The sequence below is a fragment of the Hippoglossus stenolepis genome, chromosome 13, assembly GCF_022539355.2.
Source record: "Hippoglossus stenolepis isolate QCI-W04-F060 chromosome 13, HSTE1.2, whole genome shotgun sequence".
NCBI classification, from domain to species: Eukaryota; Metazoa; Chordata; class Actinopteri; order Pleuronectiformes; family Pleuronectidae; genus Hippoglossus; species Hippoglossus stenolepis.
In genome coordinates this window covers 2,294,431-2,315,150 of record NC_061495.1, presented here as the reverse complement: position 1 = coordinate 2,315,150, position 20,720 = coordinate 2,294,431, and the positions used below count along the sequence as shown (strand labels likewise).

Sequence of the window (20,720 nt, the reverse complement as noted above, 5' to 3'; positions counted from 1 at the left end):
TTCATTCCCACGTTCACAGACACATTCCTTACAGTGCATCTATGGGCAGCACTTTTCATTCCATGAGGGCAATCTGGGTTCAGCATCTTGCCCAGAACATATCGGCATGCAGATGGGGAAGACTGGGATAGAGCCGCCTTCTGGTGCAGAGGGCGACCGTTTTTTACTCCCTCAGCCACAGCGATCAAAAGAAACCTTCCATTCATTACTAGCCCGAACGAAGCCTTCTCTGTGAAGCACCTACCTCATACTTGTCAAATATCTGGCGGTGGTAGAGTAGGCATGAGAGAATATCTATAGATGCGACGACAGACAAGGCGAGTTTGAAAATATTAATCCATCCATCACTGACAATATGTCAAAGAGCAAATGTTAAATCTTGTCTTTTAATCTTTATGAAAGGGACAATGTTGTAAATATCTAAAGACATTTTCACTTTCAACTGCAAATTTGGGTTTGAACTAATTGTGATGCGTTACTTTATTTTTGAGAGGAAGCTGCAGCTAATAATTCATCACTGAAGTCTTGCAGATGTTTCATACGATGATATTCAATCAACTGGTAATCATGTGACCAAAAACACTGATTGATCTATTTAGAAAACTTCACTTTGGTTTTATTTTTTAAATGAATTATTTTATAATCAGAATAATTGGGTACTGCTGTCAGTTAAAGTATATTTGAGATTTTCCGGTAGTGACGGGTTCAGTGGTTATGTGACCATGGTTATATGTATATGATGTATTCATCATCAGGTTTAATAAATGTCAGTATTAATATTACGACTTTAATACACATTTGCCTCTTTTATTTTCAAAGTTTAACCTTTCAGTTTCCGCGTCAGTTTGTTTCATTACATTCACACAAATGTGTGTAGATAAAGATGTGGATGTAACCTCAAGTAATATAAAACCACCAGTCTGAATAATAGGTCTTTTTATTAACAGACATCATGTAAATGTCGACAGTAACAAAATGTTGTAGTCCATTAAAAAAAAAAGTGAGTTGGACTGACAAGACTCCTCCACAAAATAACTTAATGAGGAGGGTAAGGCAGGAGGTTGTGCTCAGATACTTAAATATTGCCCGATAGTCAGAACTTCCTCGTGGCATTTACTGGTCGAATGTTTTGGAGTAGTAGAAACCGGCGTACAGCAGCGTGAGTCAAGGGAAGAAGCGAGTATCAGGCACATTTCACACGGTGATGGCAGGCTGTCTGGCAGGATCAGAGTTAGCCAAAGCCTCTACACCTCCGAGACATGCATCGGGAGCCGAGGAGACGGAACACCTGACTGCTAGTACACGTGCAGCTGAGAGAGAGAAAAGGTTTTCTTTGTTCTACCACACAAGCCACACACCTACAAAAGTGTTTGAATAATCGTTGTCACGTGAGCTTGGATAATTTAGAGATCCGTTTCCATGGGACACACCCCCAAAAACAGGCTGGTAAGGCAACTACAAACAAACAGAACAAACGAACTGAAAAGTGAAGCACCATCCAGAAAATATGACAGTGGATTAAGAGAAAAGAGAGGGGGGTTATATACAGAAAGAATTGGAGGCTGTCAGTGTGTATTATATGCGTCAGCAATACAGGTCACCATGGTTACGTAGTTTTTGTTTGCGATCCAGCTGTAAGAAGAATAAAGACAAAGGAGGGTGTTGGAGCGGAGATCTTGGGAACACGGCCTGAATCTGAAGGAACAGAAGTGAAACTGAAAATATGTCGATCCTGCAGAAGTGACTGAACTCTGCTCCCAGCTCTTTAACTTCCGCGTCCTTTGAGATAGACACGGGTGACAGGGAGGAGGGACATGAACAGTGTTGGACAGAACCTTACTGCACTGTAGTGTGTGTAATGTATATACATATATTCGTGTGTGTGAATGCGTCTCCTCTATATGTGTAGATATTTTGTTTCACACGTCTCCTGCCGTGGCAGCTGCATCTCAGGCCTCACGCTCTCCCGGCTGATGGCGTGTTCTGCACCTCCTCCTCCCGGATGGGCACGATCAGGTTGTCCTTGGACATCTGGTCCCAACATGTGCTTATTGTAACAGCTCAGCTTAACACTGAGGGGACAGAGCTTTGAAAATGAGAGTCCTGAGACTCTGAAACAACCTGAGGAAATACAGCAGGCTGAGTCAGAAGCTTCCTTTAAATCCAAACTTCAAACCTGCTGTTATCGTACCACGATTTGATCTAATTCTAGGATTCGTTAACTTTTCTGGAAACTTTGAAAAATGTGAATCTTACAACCTGTGCTGTTGTGAGCTGAATGTGACAGATCCCAGAGCAACTATTCACTTTGAAATGTGATAACACAGATAAAAAACTCTCCAACAGCTCATACGTAGTGAAAAATGATAAATCCTGAAAGACCAACAACTTCTTCCTCCAGACACAACCAAGCTCCTCCCAGTCCAGGACATGTCTCCCTCCCCTTACAGTGTGTCAGGGCAGGACCCAGTGAACAACAAGCGCTGTGAACTGTGGGAGATGAGTCACTGCAGGGAGTGAACGAGAGGAGGAGCAGAGATCTGCTGTCTGTTCAGAGGAAGTGAACCTGTTCAGTCTCTGGCACCAGCTGAAATGGCTGCAACTTAAGAAAATCAACAGGACAGAGAAAGGTGCTGTTCGATCTGTCTGAATCCACTGAGGATCCGGTGACTACTGTCTGTGGACACCTTTACTAGCATGAGCTGTAGCCAACACCCACTGGGACAAAGAGGAGGAGAGAGAAGCTACAGCTGCCCTCAGTGTGAAAGGAACCTTCACACCCGAGGCCTGTCCTGGGGAAAAACACCATATTCAGCTGATTTAGTGGAGGAGCTGAAGAGACTGGACTCCCAAAAGCTGCTCCTGCTGATCACTGCTATGCTGGACCTGAAGATGTGGCCTGTGATGTCTGCACTGGGAGGAAACTGAAAGCTCTCAAGTCTGTTTGGTTTTGTTTGGCCTCTTGTTGTGAAAAACACCTCCAGCCTCATCTTCAGTCAGCTCCATTTGAAGCCTGTAATGGTGGAGCCTCGGGGCTCAGGAGAACATCTGTCTCAATCACGATGGGTGATGAAGATATTTCTGCCTGTACTGATCAACAGTGTATCTGTTATCTCTGCTCTATGGATGAACATAAAGACCACGACACAGTGTCAGCTGCAGCGGGAATGGACTGAGAGGCAGAGAGAGCTCGGGCTGAGAGACAAACAATCCAGCAGAGAGTCCAGGAATTTTAAGAGAAAAAGGCAGTAGGCTACTTCAACAGAGGAGGAGGAGGAGTAGTCAGTGGCTCTGCTGATAAAGCAGTGAGACAGTGAGAAGATCTTCACTGAGCTGATCCGTCTGCTGGAAAAGCTCTGATGTGAGCAGCAGATCAGATCAACAGGGAGAGCTAAAGTGAGTGGAGTCAGAGAGCTTCAGGAGAGACTGAGCAGGAGATCACTGAGCTGAAGAGGAAAGACCATTGAACTGAAGCAGCTCTCAGACACAGAAGGATCACAACCAGTTTCTACACAGCTACCCTCACTGTCACCACTCAGTGAATCTACACACTCCATCCGGCATCAGGATCCGTCTCTGAGGTACTTTGAGGACGTGACAGCAACTGTGTCCCAGGAGTCAGGAGTCGACTTCACAGGACATTCTGAGTGAGACAGAACAGATTTTACCAGATTATTGTCTCAAGTGGAATGTTTCACTAACCTGGCAGAGCCAAGACAGCCAGAGCTGACTTCTTAAGATATTCAAGGAAATCACTGGATCCAAACACAACAAACAAACATCTGTTATTATCTGAGAAACAGAAAAGTAACATGTATGAAGTAAAGAACAGTCTTATTCTAATCACCCAGACAGATTCACTAGTAAACTTCAGGTCCTGAAGTAGAGAAGAAGTCTGACTGGACGTTGTTACTGGGAGGTGGAGGGTGGTGGCGGTATTAGGAGGTTAAGTGTAACAGTCACATACAGGGAATATCAGCAGAGCAGGTAACTCAGGTGAATGTGAGTTTTGGATATATTGATAAATCTTGGTCATTATATTGTGATGTAATCAGTTATAACTTTATTACAACCAGCATCCAGGACTCCACTTTGTCGGGTCCTCGGTCCTCCAGGTAGGAATGTACCTGGATCACAGCGAGGTACAAGGTGTTCTGTCCTTCCTGAAGTCTCTGGCACCATGACTCTCCTCACAGAGTCCAGACCACATTCACTCCAGCCTCTCTGCTCAGGTTAGGGTTTATTCTGGATCCACAGCCAGGTTCTGTAAACTCAAATAGACTCGAGTCATTAAAGCAGTGATTTAGATTCTGTGTTTAAATCTTGAACTTCTTTTGTCTCCATGTTTGTTGATCAAAGTTATTGGTAGCGTTTTCTGCTCCGCACAGAATCAGCTGTCAATCAAACGCACTGACCTTCCTTTATCACATATTCCACATGATTCTCACATTGTAAAGACAGAAATCTATAATTACACTGACATGAATGTGTTTGAAAGAACTAATGTTGCTGTTGTTTCTGAATCAATGTAGAAATCAGGTTGTGTGATGTTTTAGAACCTGTATTGATCTGATCTCATCAATGAGATGATTATTTGTTCTTTCTTTTCCCATGTAGACGGAGGTGAAACAAACTGATTATAAATCACTGAACAAGTCACTGAACTACTGATGAGATGATCAATGAACCTCAGAGCGTCCAACATGTCCAACAGATGTATAAAGCAGATGTATAAAAGCAATAAAAATGTAATGTGTGAAGAAGCTGAAAGTTGAAATAAAGAATAGATCCAGTCTGTTTTTTGTCTTCATTCCAGGATCTCGTTCAAAGCTGATGGAGACAAAGTGAAACTCCTGTGAGAGAATAACTGAGGCAGTTTCCTCCTGAAACTCCACAAACCTCAGTTTTCATGTTCAGTCTCTGTCTTTGCAGCTTTTCTGCACTAAAACAGCTTCATCGCAGACAAATGAGCAAAGTTTTCTTCCACTGCTGATTTTCAAAACCCAGATCTTGTTTGTGATCTCAGTGGATGAAGAGAGTTCGTCACACAGATTTAAAGAAGTGGAGAAATAATGGTTTGGTGAAGTTTCAGGGTGAAGACGTTGAGTTGAGTCCTGACACACAAGCCACATATTGGAGATATTGTGATGTTGTGGACTTGAGGTCGCCGTTTATCGTGCTGTTGATTTTCATGAGGATGAAACTTCACAACGGGTTTGTCGTGTTGCTTCAGTGTTTCACGTCGTCACCTCACGGACAGACGCTCCTGGGTCGTACAGTTTGAATCCAGACTTGATCAAAACTTCTTGACACCAAATTTTTCCGAGGTTTAACCCACAAAACAAACTTTGCTGCTTGAAGAGGTTTCCTAATTTATGTAGAGTTAAAACATTCGCTATTGACAAGTAGCTCAGGGACATTTTCCTCAGTGTAAACATCATCGGTGCGGAAACGCTCGACCTCGGCTCCAGGACACAGCCTCCCCGGGGGGATCCAGGTAAACTGACCCTGGCTCAGTGACTCAGGTGAGGAGGTGTGGTCGCTGTCTGCAGGTATGAAGTGACGGACTTCGCCCTGTGGAGTAAGTCCAGGTTCGTCCATGAAATGGAGCATTCCAGTGTGGGAATTCTTCATCCTCTTCATCCTCCACGCAGCCCAGAGCACCTCACCCAGTTAAACACAGATCTCACCAGCGTATTATTGAATTCAAACAAACAAACTTAATATTGACAAAAATGGTAGTTGGTGTTAAATAGTCTCATTCTTTATTTTAAACTTCAAATGCTGTAAAACAAATATATTCACATTTTTTTTTAATTCAACCAAACATAATCAAAAGTGAAACATAACACAAATCATTTCAATTTCAATCACAACACGGGAAACCAGACGAAGACCACAAGTAAAGAGAGCAAGAGACAAATAAGGTAAAAGAACGTCAAAGTAAAACAGGAAGTAACAGAAAAAGTCCAAACAAAAGGAGATTATAAATCAAAACTTTAAAAAAATGATATGAATCCAGACAAGTTCAGGTTCCAATGATTCACTGTGATTTCTTTGTCAGGTGAAGATTCTCTAATGTCTCTGCTGATCTCAAACAGAAAAGTATTATTATTATATTAATATTATTGTTTACAAAATCTTGGTTCATTTATTGTGAGACACTTTCAAGGTGTGTTAGTGGGTTTTATTACAAATACTAAGTCAGTTGTACTTTCCGATCCACAGAACAGTCTCGGGGCAAATCATATCAAGACTGCCAAGGTGACCCGTTTCTTAAGTGTCTCTCTGTAGTGACCTTTATCCAGGCTTCATTTTTAGATGTTGATAGAGAGTTGAGCTGTTGTTAAAACGATGTACAACAATCTGGTACAAATGAATGTGGTAGGACTTTGCAGTGATGTCAATGGAACATGACACTGAATGACGGAAACTGGAAAACCGCTTTCTTTTCAGTGAGTTCCATGAAAAGACTCAAATTTGCTATGACTTTACTCCTCTGTCTGAAATGGTTATTAATGTATCGTAGCCAATTAATGTTCGTGCCTTGTGAACTTCAAAGATATTTTAACATTAAAGTCACTTTAACCCAGTTCTTACAGCAATACCTTTGCTATCTTTGAAACTATGCTTGCTATCTGGGAGGTGAAGCATTCAGTTATGTCCATGGTGACACATCACACCACGCATGAGGTCGCACACCTCTACACGTATATGCTGCAGATTAGAGGCCACTCGGTTGAATCAGTGTCATGAAGCAATGGAGAAAAACTGAGAAGTCAATATGTTATGTTTATGTTTACATTCTAAAAGAAGAAGAAGAAGAAGAAGAAGAAGAAGAAGGTCCTTTCATTGACCTCAGATCCACATTTAGATCCCAGCAGGTCAATGTGTGTGTGTGTGTGTGTGTGTGTGTGTGTGTGTGTGTGTGTGTGTGTGTGTGTGTGTGTGTGTGTGTGTGTGTGTGTGTGTGTGTGTGTGTGTGTCTGGTGCGTGCTGGAAAGGTGTGAACATCGTGTGCGTCTGAGTGGCAGGTGTGTGAACGAGGCTGTGAGGACATTGGCTCACTGAAGGTGTCACGGGCTGAACGCCACCTCACAGGGACACGACGTCTCTGCAGGACGTCTCCTCAGAGGACAAGAGGGGGACGAGAGACCGAGAGCTAATTTATCTCCTGGACCCGAAGGAGCTTTTTTATTTTACTGTCAAACCTGAAACTATTTACTTCTCCTATTTAATATGTTAGTGATATGTTAATGCTCTTCTTCCTGAGGCCTCTTCCAACGTTCATCAGCTGCCAGTGATGCATCATCACTTATTGAACGATCCATTAGGACGTTTCCAGGAAAAGTTACATCCCCAAAGTTACATAGAACAGATGTTTAGGGTGAAGAGTGGGAATGAAAGAGGAAACTTTCTCCGTGTTCACACTCACTGAAACATCAATCTCATTTTAAAGCTTCTGATTTAAGGGGCTCAGAGGGAAGAGGAGGAAAGCTTCAGAGGTTTTTGTTCATGTAAACTGCAAAGACTCATGAAACATTTACATGAGAGAGATTTTATTATAGATTTACTGTAGATTATATTCATTATAAAATCTGTTTGTAGAAATTGCTCCTGTGTGTGTGTGTGTGTTACAAAACTACTTTACAGAAAAACTACATTACACACACATTAAAACAGAACAACATTAATAATTGCACAATATAAAATATCTAAATTATTGTTGTAAATACATATTTTATTAAGATATGAAATGCATATTGTATTAATTTACTCCACAAGGCAGCAATTAACAAATAAGTCATAAAATCAACACAGTGAAAAGACAATTTACAGAAAATTGTAATTCAAGTAAAATCTGGAAATCTCAAGAGTAAATATAGAGTTTAAGAAGAGACTCATCAGAAATGACGCCTGCGTTGGTTAGTTTTCAGCTGCACAGAGAACAGACCTCAGGATCTCATGAGTCGGTCGATGGGCCCTGACACGTCAGACATGATGTGGACAGAGAAGAAATCTGACGAGAAGTGTAAAGAGTTTAAAACAAACAAGATATTTGTCCTGGAACAAGATCCAAACCTCGACAAGACTGAAATATCTGGACTGCAGCTGCAGAGATTCCCCACGAGAGGGTGCACTCTCTCTCTCTCTCTCTCTCTCTCTCTCTCTCTCTCTCTCTCTCTCTCTCTCTCAGGGCTTTAGGTGTGAATAACTGCAGCCAGGAGAACGGGCTGGCTGGACGCCCTTTGTGTGTCTCGGGGTCACGGCGTTGTTCCAGTGAGTCGAGCGTCAGCACTAACAGCAGCTGCTGTGCTCCAGGCTCTTACTGGAAAAATCCACTGAGTCATCAGGCCGCAGGTCTTTGTCCACAGGTTTAGCTGATCTCTGTGACCCCCCACACCAGCATCACCATATCACCCCCGTGTCACACACACAGGGAGACATGCATGCATCTATGTATCAATCTATCAATAATCAATTCACAAATTCATTTTTCAACTTTTTGATAATGTTGCAGGATTATTGCATATTGACATATTGATGAGTTCTGCTCTTTATAAGTTTTAATTTTGTATATTTGTGCCATTAAATAGTGACGCAAGAATCACATCAATACCTCAAAATCTTATTTGAGGTATAAATGTTTTGTTTAGTTCAATAAAAACATAGTAATTGTAAAATATTGAGAGATTTTATATATTACATAAAGAAATATTGTGTCAAAATGCATATTTTCTTCTTTTTGAACTTTAAATTGTGATTACATCAAAGAATCTCCTAAAATGTCCTGATTAATTAAGAGCATTATGATTAAATATGAATCTGCCCACACTGTATTTAGCATCAGTGATATTATTGGTATTGACCCCCAGTGTATCTCACACTATATATTAATATATCAAACTGTACGTACAGAACGTCTGCAGGGACAGAAATGTTAGTTTGATCTATTGATTTAATTGGTTTGTGTCTTGAATGACAGAAAATCGAGCAGGAATCATTTTATATCAATTTTATGATCACCAGTAGCACCAATCCTTAACAAAAAATAATTCATAATTAGTGATTGAGAATAAACTGTGTTCTAACGGAACATGTTGTCATTTCTTTGGCGAGATTCAGCTACAGAAACAGAAACGTGTGTTTTTGCTGCAGCACTAAAAGGGATGTGAGCCTTTCTTGGCAAACATGTGGTTCTCAAGGCAAAGTGTAATCTGGACGTGAACCTAAAGTGGCCCATGTGGTGAATGTGGCCCAAACAGCAGTAAACAAGTTCGGGCCACCTTTGGCCCCCTGTGGTTGACATGTGGTATTACCATGGTTCACTTGTGGCTCAGGCACGTCGGTGGTTCAGAGATTGTTTGCGTCAGAATGAATTCCACCTCTAACGATTCAGTCAGGCCCCTCGTTTGAAGACAGAAACAGAACGTGGAGCGTCGGACACGGAGCACATTCCTTTTTTATTCAATGAGCAAAGAACAGTTACGTAAAACGTGAACACAGAGAGAAAGATGTTCTAAAAGTCGTGGACGCGGCGGAAGGAGCCCACGCTGGGGTTCATGGCAGCCCACTCGTTGAAGCGCCGGTACTCTCCTCTCTCCAGCAGGTACTGACGTCCGCGGTAGTTGGGCAGCTCGTAGAAGACCCAGGCGCCGTCCTGCACGTGGGCGGAGTGGACCTCCCGCAGGGGCCAGTGGTCGGGCAGGTTGTTCATGTCCTCGGTGGCCTCCAGCGTCTGACCGCTGAAGTCCGGACGCTCGTAGACACGGATCCTGAACACACCAGAGGACTGCGACACAGAGAGCAGGGTTCAGCTCGGAGAAATGAAAACTGCTGATTGGCTCATTGAGCAGAGGGTCTCGTGAGAAAATTATCATTTACTCTACAATATCTTCTATAATGTCTGAGAGAAACTATATTTTTATTCCACTAATTTGTCTTCTGAGGGGAAAATGAAAGGGGGTGCATGTGATGGTCGGATTTCATGTGTTCCCAGATGTTTACGACTTGCAATGGCTCGCATCACAGTTGCGTGACTGCAGAGTTCGTCATGTGAGAGTAAATCTGGTGGTCGGACACTTTAAAGTTTTCCAGTCAGAATTAGGACTCTCAGATTGATATGAACATGATTTACAATCAGCAAACTTGTCAATGGAATAACGACGATAACGTTTTTTCCTAAAGTAGCACGAAGTTAATCGCACTTGTCATATCTCTTATGAAGAAACTCACATTTCTTATGATCCTGCACGACCTGACGCTGTCGTTGTAGCCCATCCAGCGCTTGTAGTCAGGGTACTCGCCCCGGGTCAGGACGTACTGGTAGCCCAGGTAGTTGGGCCTCTCGTACAGGACCCAGGCGCCGCTCTCCACGCGGACAGAGTTGCAGTGGCTGAAGTGGGTGTTGAGCTCGGGACAGTCGCTGTTGCACTCATAATAACGGCCTTGGAAGTTTCTGTCTTCGTAAAACACGATCTGCGGAAGTGGAAATGTAACACCAACAAAGTTTTGAGCTCCTCCGTCAAATCAAACGACGATTGGTCACGAGCATCGTCTCCTCGCCGGCCTACCTTTCCTGCACGGTCCATGTTTGGGCCTCACACCACAGTTTGATACCGGTTTGTTTTTACACAACATCACCTCCAGGCCTGCTGCAGATTTATATATACAGTGTATGTGGCTCTGCGCTGCCAGCGGCATCATTGTTATTTTAATTGCCTCAGCATTTAACGGCTGACGCTGCAACTGTCTGAAAAGTCTGCTCAGTGTTTACTCGCTGCTGCTCCGGCTGAGCATTGCATCCGTCAACGCCTGATTCCAGAAACACTTATTGATCCACACAAACTGTCTCCTCTGCAGCTGCTGCCGAGGCCGGAGCGGTGAAGTTGGCTTGTGGCCACGTAGCACGCGGCGGCGCAGGCTTTAACGTCCGTGTCGGAGGGGACAGGTGTGTTCAGGCCGTCGAGCCCCGCCCTCTGTGTGCAGCCGCAGCAGAGAGAGCGTCATTATCCTGTGTTTGTGTCACGGTTCATTACTCCAAAAATCTGCGGAAAGAAATGGAGGCTTTGTTCTTGTCAGTCAAAGTACGACAGGTGACAGGAAGTGATTCCATTTGCAGAATGAGATTCGTCCATGAGTGGGAACAGAACATGTGAACGAGAGGTTGTTGTTTAGATATTATAATAATAATATATATAACTTAAACACTTAAAATAACTATTGATCAGCCGGATGAAATTACACCTGAGTGAATTTGTACACTAAATTAACGCTTGAATTTGTTTTATTTAATAAACTTAATAAAATATATTTGATGGCATTATAAGGCAAAGTTACGGACAGGGTCTCCCAGCAGTTTTGCAGGGGTTTCCATAAAAACAGGGTCTACCGAACAATTCTGCAGGGAACTCCATGTTAAACTATCTCTGCTAATCTCTTCAAATGAAGTACGTCTTAATAAAAGTGACTTTGTTTGTAATTTTACAGCTATTACATCAAATGTTATAAATTATTTTCTAGTCAATTAACTCAGCTACAAAGAAAAAGGGCGACTGTGGCTCAGGAGGCAAACTGGGACGTCCAATAACCAGCGGGTTGATGGTTCAATCCCGGGCTCTCCCAGTCCAGTCCATATATACGTAGTAAATCTGCCTTATCTGTATACACCCAGTAACTGAATGCCAGTAATCAAATGATTAAAGTTGTTTGGAATTCTTTGCATAACTCAAACTCAGAGGCTTTTATAATTGCGCAAGATAAATCATCTGAACAAAAGATAATAAGTTCACACAACTTTTCCAGTAACAAAATGTGCCTCAAACATCAGATGCAGTATGCTTCCTTGAATTCTTCTGTTTTTGAACTTGCAGGGTTGAGATGAAAACAGCTGATACTTAGTTGCATCTTCTGAAATAATGTTTTGTCTTTTAAGCTTTAACTTGCAACTGTGATGACACATTGGTGAGATATCAGCATTCTTGTTTTCCTGTGCAGGAACGTACGCGTGCCGAGGTCGTTTGTAGCCCTGAGACTAAACGATGAACTGTCCCTGTGAACATGGAAGAGCCTCTGAGGATCAGTAATGCTGCTGATCTGTAAATATGTTATTATCAGTGAGGATAAACCAGTTATTAGAAAGACGCCTCAAAACTGCAGCGTCCAAAAAGACCATTAAGATGAATCAACACATTTCGGGCTCAACACAAACCTAAATTTTTTATTCATTTTCGTTATATTCAGTGAATGTTTCTGTTTCTGTTGTTATGACCCACGTTGAAAAGATTGTTCACGCTACGTGTTAATCACACAATTTAAACTCAATATTGACTCTTATTTGCCAAAATACATAATTTATTGATTGAATATTATCATCAAGAAAATCTGGATTAAACATCACACAGGCACAAACGAGTGTTGCATCAAAGACATTTATTTCATGGCATCATAACAAACTTGTTTCATTTCTCCGTCATTCTTCTGATGGAGCCCACAGCAGCTTTCAGAGCTCCCCACTCCGAGTGGTGTTTGTACTCGCCTTTCTCCAGCAGGTACTGGCGACCACAGAAGTTGGGATGTTCAAAGAAAACCCAGGAGCCGTCCAGGACTTTACAGGACTGGACTTCCTGCCTCATCCACTTCTCCTGCATCGCCTTCATGTTTTCCGTCAGCTCCAGAGACTGGCCGTCGAAGTTCGGCCGGTCGAACAGCTTCAGCTTGTACGGCCCCTTCGTCTGAAAGCGACAGAATCAAGCACGTGTTGGGTTTGAAGGGTGACGGACGTATTCTGAAAAGCTTTTTGTAGGTGACTTACGTTCTTGATGATCCTGCAGGACCTGACGCAGTCGTTGAAGCCCATCCAGCGACGGTACTCGTTGTATTCCCCGGGACCGATGACATACTGGTAGCCTGTGTAGTTGTTGCGCTCGTACAGAACCCACCAGCCTCCTTCCACCTTGACCGAGTTGCACCGGTGAATGAAGCCGTGCAGGTCGACCGAGTCGCCTTTGCAGTCGTAGGACTTTCCCAGGAAGTCCTGGTCCTCGAAGAACACAATCTGTGAAAGAGAAGTCGGGACACGATTATAGATTCATGAGCAAACAGAGGGATTCATCTGCGTCCATCACTGCACCATTTCAACTCCTGGGATTCCTGCTCCAGCTGCAGCACTTTCAGAAAAGTGAACATTCTCACCTTCTCCATCATTGGAGTTTAAAATACTCTCAGCCAGTGACCAGCACAGCACTCTTTATACAAGGCAGAAACAATACTGCCAATTCCATGGTTAGCAGTGCATGTAACAGTAATTACAATTCAAATACTCATCTAGACTCTGCCCATTGTTCTTACTCACTGAATCACCGTCACACACACAATGATTGTTTAGCAGTGCCAAGTATCCAAACCCTGCGTCGCTGCTCTGGACCAACAAACTCTCTTTTGTTTGCTCGGCGTTTATGGAAAGTTATAAATATATATAATGAGATATGTAATGTTTTATATATGAAAGGTGATGAGATAAACTCTATATGGGGGTCAGTACTTTATGATATCAATTAGTTAATTAACATTAATTGAAAATGCACCGACAGAATAACAATTACAAACAAAAATCTGATGACAGTGGTAAAAGTAACTTAAGACAAACAATAGATTCCACTTTGTCTTTATTTGCAGTGATTCAAAAAAATATTATTTGCAGAACAATTCATTATAGGAAAGAACTTCAAAAAACACATGCGAGTAAAAGTGATTTAACATCGAATATTTGAAATATTTTTGTAACGTCATGATGTGTTCAGATTAAGATTGTTTTCGTCTTCTGTTATTCCCTCAAACTACTTTTCACAATTATTATGCAATGTGATACAAAGCTAAATACAACACTTATGGTTTAATAGACAAAGATTTGTATTACTTATCCATGTTCTTTATCACTGATCTTGTATTTAAGTATTTAAGCAGCTTTTGAACCTGCCAGTACAAATTTATGGTGATGCATCATAAATTAATTGCACAGATATAAATGCAAAAAAACTCTAAATGTTGCTGGTATTTTTGTGATGTAAAATATTCATCAATAATTACACATAACTAAATACTGATGAATAAAGCAACACTGCTATTCAGCCTAGATTTAACATCCTTAGTATTAACAATCATGGATTCAAACAAAGTAATTTTACATGTTTCTGTTGTGCAATAACGTCCGATGTCAAACTTTATCTAATGTGAATCAGTTTACACGTGTGTTTATGGCTTTATATTGTCTGAGAGTTGCATTATATTGATTTTTTACAATGTATAATTTTATATATTATATGCATAATTTTAAAAGTGGCTTATTTACATGTGGTTTATTTTTTTATCGGCTGTTTTGTTGTAATCGTGGGTTTGTTGTGCTATTAGTTTGTTTGGTATATATTCAAATGCACATGAACTTATATAAGATAGGTCATCTTATTATGTAATAAAGTACATTTTATTTTACTTTATTATATAATATAGGTCATTCTATTGTATTTTAAAAGCTAAATCCCTTGATTGAATTTTTGTATATAATAAATGTCATTTATATTATTTTATAAGACAAGTCACTTTATTTCATTTCATTTTATAAGATAGGTTCATTTTATTTTTACTTTATTATATAATATAGGTCATTTTATTTTATCTAATCAAATTGGTCATTTTATTTAATTGTATTATATAATATTGGTAATTTCATTTAATTATATAATAAAGGTCATTTTATGGCCTGGGACAATAAATCTGGCTCATTTACAGGATATTGTCTGTTGAGTCCCATCAAATATAATAATATGAGATTTTTAACCTGGGTTTGTGATCTGTGCAGACGTCTTCGTGGCTCATTAACCAGCCACTGGCCAGTAAGTCAGTTTTGAAATGAGTCACGAGAAATGAATGGTGAGTTATTTATTATCACAGGATGATTGACATCTGTCTTGAGCTGTTCACTGTGTTCAGCACCTTCACAGACGGGGCTGCAGGTGTCAGGTGACTTCCTGTAAGAACGACTCGACATCTCCATGAGTTTGAAACACTTTAATTCATGTGAGCACAGGAATGTGGGGAGAAGGACCAAATGTCCGAATGGAAGAAAGCAGGTGGGAGATTTATGTCAGAACTCTGCAGGAGCTCTGCTGCTCTAGAACTGTTTGATCATGCGGAACGATCCCACCGTGGGGGAGGAGGCGCCCCAGTCTGCATAGTTGGGGTACTCGCCACGTTCCAGGAAGTACTGGTGCCCGCGGTAGTTGGGCTGCTCGTAGAGGACCCACGCCCCGTCCGTCACCACGCAGGAGTGGAACTCCCGCAGCTTGAAGGCCTCGTAGACGGACGGGCAGTCTTCAACGCACTCCGCCGCCTGACCTCCAAACTCCTGCTTGTCGTAGAATCGGATCTTCCAGGACTTTCCATACACCTTCAAATAGTCACACGGGAGAATTGAAGTTAATGAAATCACGCTCGTGCTTAGTGTCTGAATCATTTGACCTATTTCCAAGTCCTCGTTCACTTGGAGCTCACATCTACAAATGGGTTTCTTGGCTGTTCTCCTGGTTTCCTTCAATAATTGATGTGCACAGACACGGACAGAAAGCAGCCCGCTGCCAAATCATGAGCCCTTTATCTCTCCTTTTTGTCCGTTGGCCTTTGACTGATTACTGTTTGGTTGGTGCACTCTGTGGTATTTCACTGCAGCTGGACACTCACCGACACTAAATAACCCAGAAATGTTCAAAAAGTAAACTGCATCCTCCATATCGTGCATCTACCCTCCACGTTATTATGCTTTACCTTATCTGGACATTTGGTCCCTTGGTCGAGGAAACGAGTGCATCACAATATTATTAAAGGAACAAGATGCTCAATGCTAAACGATGACGTTCAAAAGCTTCCACGGGTCGAGCTTACGTTTTTGATACAGCGACACGAGTTGATGCTGTCGTTGAATCCCATCCACTGCTGGTGGTCGGGATATTCCCCGGGGCTCACGACGTACTGGTAGCCGGTGTAGTTGGGGAGCTCGTACAGGACCCAGCAGCCGCTCTCCACCTTGATGGAGTTGCAGTGGCTGAAGTACGAGCGCAGGTCGGCGCAGTCGGTGCTGCACTCGTACTTCCGTCCTTGGAAGTTCTTATCCTCGAAGAATTCGACCTGCACGGAAGCAAACACGAGACGCAGAAGGGAATTTATCCAAAACATTGTGATAAATACCATAGTAGCACAATGACCACAAGTTAAAGACAGTGTAGGTGCATTACAGTTGTTTCCTGAAAGATCATTTGCTCCTTTGCTCCTTACCTTCCCCATTGTTGCTGGTGTTGCTCGTCTCCCAGCCAGCTGCAGCTGTGTCGTGGCTTATATCGAAAAGCAGAATGTGCAGACGAGGGAAAGCTTTTGTCATCTAAATTAGGCTGATTTGCATATCAGCAAAATGGTTTGGTCAAGTTTGATTTCCCTTTGTCCACCTGTGATGGCCTCGTATCAAAGAAGTGCCAAAAGTGAGACGTAAAACTTCCTAAAGCCAACAGCCTCACGTAATGATTATTGTGTGTTTGTGTGACTTGTTTCCATCAAACTCTGCCCTGAGAAGGATTATTTAGGTGTTATTTGGTGTCTAGCTGCAGTAAAATGTGGAAACATCATGATTTTTAATGTCAATTATTCACATTTCTGTATTTTATTCTTGGCGCCAGTGCAGCAACAGACTACTTCATCCATGCATTCTTTAAAAAACACTGTTTACATGGAAAAGGAAGTTCACCTGAAATGAAATAGATAAATAACCTTTTCAACTATGAAGATCCTCCATCGTATGATTTGGCTTCAAACTCATAAATCATAAGATCCAAAAGACAACAACTGGTCCTGTGATGCATTTCTGGCAAGAACAAGATTATCAAGTGTAAAATGTGGACATGAGCTCAATCCTGAAACATTCATCACAGCAGGGAAATAGTAATAACACAAATGGCAGCGTTATTAATCATCTGTATTCTTGTAAAAGACGAATGTGGAGAAATGCAAGTGAGCTAAGACGTCCTGTGCTGGAGTGCGTCACGTAATTGTCAGAGTCCTGGTAAGTAAGATAGTGGTGGCATGTAGTACTCACTGGAGGACTCGTGGGATAAATAAATGGGGCTTATTGCAAGTACAGTAAGTATTACAGTAAGTATTACAGTAGTATTACAGTACTTGCAGTCAGCCATGTTTGCTATGCTACTGCAGAGAAAAGAATGAATGAATCTACGATGTTCTATACGTTCATCGTTTGGTGCAATTTAGAGGATTTTCGTCTCTTAGCTGTTTTTAAAAACGTGAAGGACCAAAGAGGGAATGACAGATTCAACCCATTTTAATCTTCTAATTGTCAGAATGCTCACACGAATCCAGAGACTATGAATTCCTCAGAAACTCGCTGGATTAAATGTGACCTCAAACGTTGGAGAATCGACGTCGTCAGCTACTTGCTGCACTTGTGTGTGTTTTGGTTTGCAGCGAAAAAACAGGAAGTGTAAAATAAACCTGGATGAAGTCATGGCTGAGAAGGAGGAAATGTGTTGTTGTTTTTAGTCGCAGCTGTACAAGTACACAACGACATCTGGTGGTTGGTGACGCTTCCCGGGGTTTCCCAGGGTTTGATACGTATCTGGAACGTCCCTGTGAAAGTCAGAAGGAGCGAATCAAGTCTCAAATCAGCCCAATGTGCAGCAGCACTAATCCAAGACTTATTCATGACCAGTTATGCTTTGGTGCATTTCAGGGTTTTGCAAATGAAACAAATTGAAAATATGGACGAACTGCAGCCGAACAGACCTTCAGGCATTGGCAACATGTTTGGTTTTTCTTAAGACCCCCGTGATCTGAGACAAATCAAACCACAGCTTGCTACTCCTCTTCCCCAGTCTGAGAAAAAGCTGCAGCTCAGTTTTTCTCTCTCTCCCCTCCCGCCTTGTGTCTTCCACCCATCCCCCCCCCCCCTTTGTTCTGGATCATGATGGCACAAATGAAATTAACAGCGATCGCAGAGCTGCTTATTCATCAGCTTCCAGATAATTTGAATAACAAAACCCTGTTACAGCGCGTATAAAGTATAAAAGCCGCCTGGCAGCCACAGGTTGTTGGACAGATTCCCACAAACACAGATCATCAAACATGGGCAAGGTATGTAGAGTGTGGAGCAGAAAACAAGCACAGTTAGAAACTAAATGTGAAAAACATCAACTCAGAAATGAACGAGAGGGACACAAAACAGTGTCAGCTTCCAAAAGTGCAGTTCAATTTTAAAATCTTTTTTTTTTTTGTTGTTCTTCTTTTCTACAGATCACCTTCTACGAGGAGAGGAACTTCCAGGGTCGCTCCTACGAGTGCATGAGCGACTGCTCGGACATGACCACCCACCTGAGCAAGTGCAGCTCCTGCAGGGTGGAGAGCGGCTGCTTCATGGTCTACGACCGGCCCAACTTCATGGGAAACCAGTACTTCCTGAGGAGAGGGGAGTACTCCGACTACGGGACTTTTGGCATGAGTGACTCTATCCGATCCTGCCGTTTAATTCCTCAGGTATGCAGAGATTTGGGAATAAGCCATAACGGAGAAATCACTTTAATGTCTAAATAATGTGAAATGTGAATATAGCTGCTAACTTGTTTCATATTTTCTGCTTCTAAAACGTTGGTTAGAAAGTAAATATCTAATGAGAGAGAACAGTGAAATTGTAACTGCAGCTCTGGTTTTGCCACATTTTGCAATGAAGCTGTTTAACGAGCAGCAGCTAAATGGTTTGGTGCCGCGCTGAGCTGTTCCACCTCTGTGCCTTGCTCAACAGCACCGAGGCTCGTACAGGATGAGGATGTTCGAGAGGGAGAACTTCCAGGGCCAGAGTCACGAGCTGCAGGACGACTGCGACAACATCCAGGACCGCTACCGCATGTCCGACTGCCAGTCCTGCAACGTGCAGGACGGCCACTGGCTGATGTACGAGCAGCCCAACTACAGAGGCCGCATGATGTACACGAGTCCCGGGGAGTACAGGAGCATGAGGGACGTGGGATACAGCGGCATGAAGCTCAGCTCCGTCAGGCGTATAATGGATTCCTGCTGAAGCAGAGAACAAAAAATGTGCTGTTGAATAAAAGTGAGAGACAAATCAAACGCCACCTTGTGACTGTGTCGTCTTATATCAAACAGGAGATTAGATCTGCAGAACTCCGAAGGTCTTTAAAGAGAGTTACTGCATCATATTCACACACTCGTGAGGCAGAATTACATCTTTTATAATCACACGGACCAGATAACATGCAGTAAACTATAGACTAGGATATATATATCGTGATATTGTCAACTGTATACAAACCAAATCCCTCAGTTCACTATATATATCTGCAATGATCATACAGTTAATCCAACAGATCATACACTTAATAATAGGTTTATGTTATATCATATTATTATATTCTCCATTCAAACATCACGCTGGGATCTGTTTGATTTCACACACATCTAATTCAATTTGAATTTGTTTATTTGTCCCTTAAGGAGAAATGTGAGGTAAATTAGTTTGAATAAAATAAAAGACACATTTTCATATTCACTTGTTAAAACAACCTATAAATACATGTTAGAAAGAACTGGATTTGTAACACATACATAAGTGATTCAATTTAAAAATGAAATTCTAATTTATTTGTACAAACTCATAACGAACATTATCACAAGACACTGAACATAGTTACATGAAATATAAGGATTAAAGAAGGTAAAAGTTTAAGTGCTTTCACTTTACACTGCTGAAAAATGAAAGACCAAGCTTCCATCTATTGGTTTTATATGAAGATGATGAAGATGAAGATGATGAAGATGAAGATGAGGAACAAACTGCTGTAGACGTTCCTCTGTGGCCCCAGAGACGTTTTGTCAAGTGTGGAAATGTGACATTAAAACATCATGAGATAATCTGGGGGTCAAAGGTCACAAAATAAAACAAAATGTGCTATATAGATTTTTCCTAAATGTATAAATGGCTACTTGTGAATCTCCCACAACAATAAAATGATTTAAAATGTATAAACTTAACACACGTCCCTGTTACTACTCATATTCAGAGACAGTAAATAAAGATGGACGACGTATCTCCACTTCCTCCCACTCTCCAGAAATGAAGCCCAAATATCCCGGCGCCACCATCTTATCTAGTGATGTCATACAGATCCAGAGTCTGCAAGGTGGCAACCAGGGGGTGGAGCCACGGTATCGAGGTCCCACCCATACACATGCTTGACCAATTACAACTCAGTCTCAGCTGTCGATCATGTGACATAGTGACTTTAGTCTTTTCTTTTCTTTTCTTTCTACGTCTGATGATCATAATATTTCAGTATATTTGCTCAGTACATTTTCAGATAGTATGTTGTAAAGTGCTTATTTTACTGGTGTAGTATTTGAAATAACACAAAGTTTTACCCAAGTAACAATACAAATAAAAGTAATCAAAAAGTTACCTCAATAAAAATGTATATAAGTATGATCAGCAGTGTGTACTGTATCAAAGGTAAAAGTATGTGTATTTTATTTCTAGAGCTCCTTTCAAAACCAGAATACAACAGTAAAAAAAGAAGTTACACCATTATTATTATTATGTCGCAAGTTAATTGTTTTATAATATTATAATAAGTAAAGTAATTGTAGGTGTTAAT

The 20,720-nt window shown here is 41.6% G+C and overlaps 4 protein-coding genes across 5 annotated transcripts; 1 reads left to right on the top strand and 3 right to left on the bottom strand.

The window, feature by feature from the left end:
- Positions 1 to 9,520: 9,520 nt before the first annotated feature.
- Positions 9,521 to 10,592, bottom strand: LOC118120120 (gamma-crystallin M2). The gene is made up of 3 exons (XM_035174830.2): positions 10,575 to 10,592; positions 10,237 to 10,479; positions 9,521 to 9,793 (listed from the first exon to the last, which is right to left on the bottom strand). Exons 1-3 carry the CDS (start codon positions 10,590 to 10,592, stop codon positions 9,521 to 9,523), a joined length of 534 nt encoding a protein of 177 aa, XP_035030721.1.
- A 1,825-nt stretch (positions 10,593 to 12,417) lies between these two features.
- Positions 12,418 to 13,251, bottom strand: LOC118120274 (gamma-crystallin S-1). Of its 2 annotated transcripts, none has more exons than XM_035175065.1 (3): positions 13,195 to 13,251; positions 12,815 to 13,057; positions 12,418 to 12,734 (listed from the first exon to the last, which is right to left on the bottom strand). In XM_035175065.1, exons 1-3 carry the CDS (start codon positions 13,204 to 13,206, stop codon positions 12,462 to 12,464), a joined length of 528 nt encoding a protein of 175 aa, XP_035030956.1. In that variant the 5' UTR covers positions 13,207 to 13,251; the 3' UTR covers positions 12,418 to 12,461. The 2 variants fall into 2 exon arrangements, with proteins under 2 accessions (XP_035030956.1, XP_035030957.1); XM_035175066.1 differs by having other exon boundaries at positions 13,133 to 13,205.
- Positions 13,252 to 15,051: 1,800 nt separating this feature from the next.
- On the bottom strand, positions 15,052 to 16,844 carry LOC118120377 (gamma-crystallin M2). Its single transcript, XM_035175226.2, has 3 exons — positions 16,327 to 16,844; positions 15,937 to 16,179; positions 15,052 to 15,445 (listed from the first exon to the last, which is right to left on the bottom strand). The coding sequence occupies exons 1-3, from the start codon at positions 16,333 to 16,335 to the stop codon at positions 15,170 to 15,172; spliced, it is 528 nt and encodes a 175-aa protein (XP_035031117.1). The 5' UTR covers positions 16,336 to 16,844; the 3' UTR covers positions 15,052 to 15,169.
- A 1,199-nt stretch (positions 16,845 to 18,043) lies between these two features.
- LOC118120378 (gamma-crystallin M3) lies at positions 18,044 to 19,179 on the top strand. The gene is made up of 3 exons (XM_035175229.1): positions 18,044 to 18,189; positions 18,349 to 18,588; positions 18,854 to 19,179. The coding sequence occupies exons 1-3, from the start codon at positions 18,181 to 18,183 to the stop codon at positions 19,127 to 19,129; spliced, it is 525 nt and encodes a 174-aa protein (XP_035031120.1). The 5' UTR covers positions 18,044 to 18,180; the 3' UTR covers positions 19,130 to 19,179.
- The last annotated feature ends 1,541 nt before the right edge of the window (positions 19,180 to 20,720 follow it).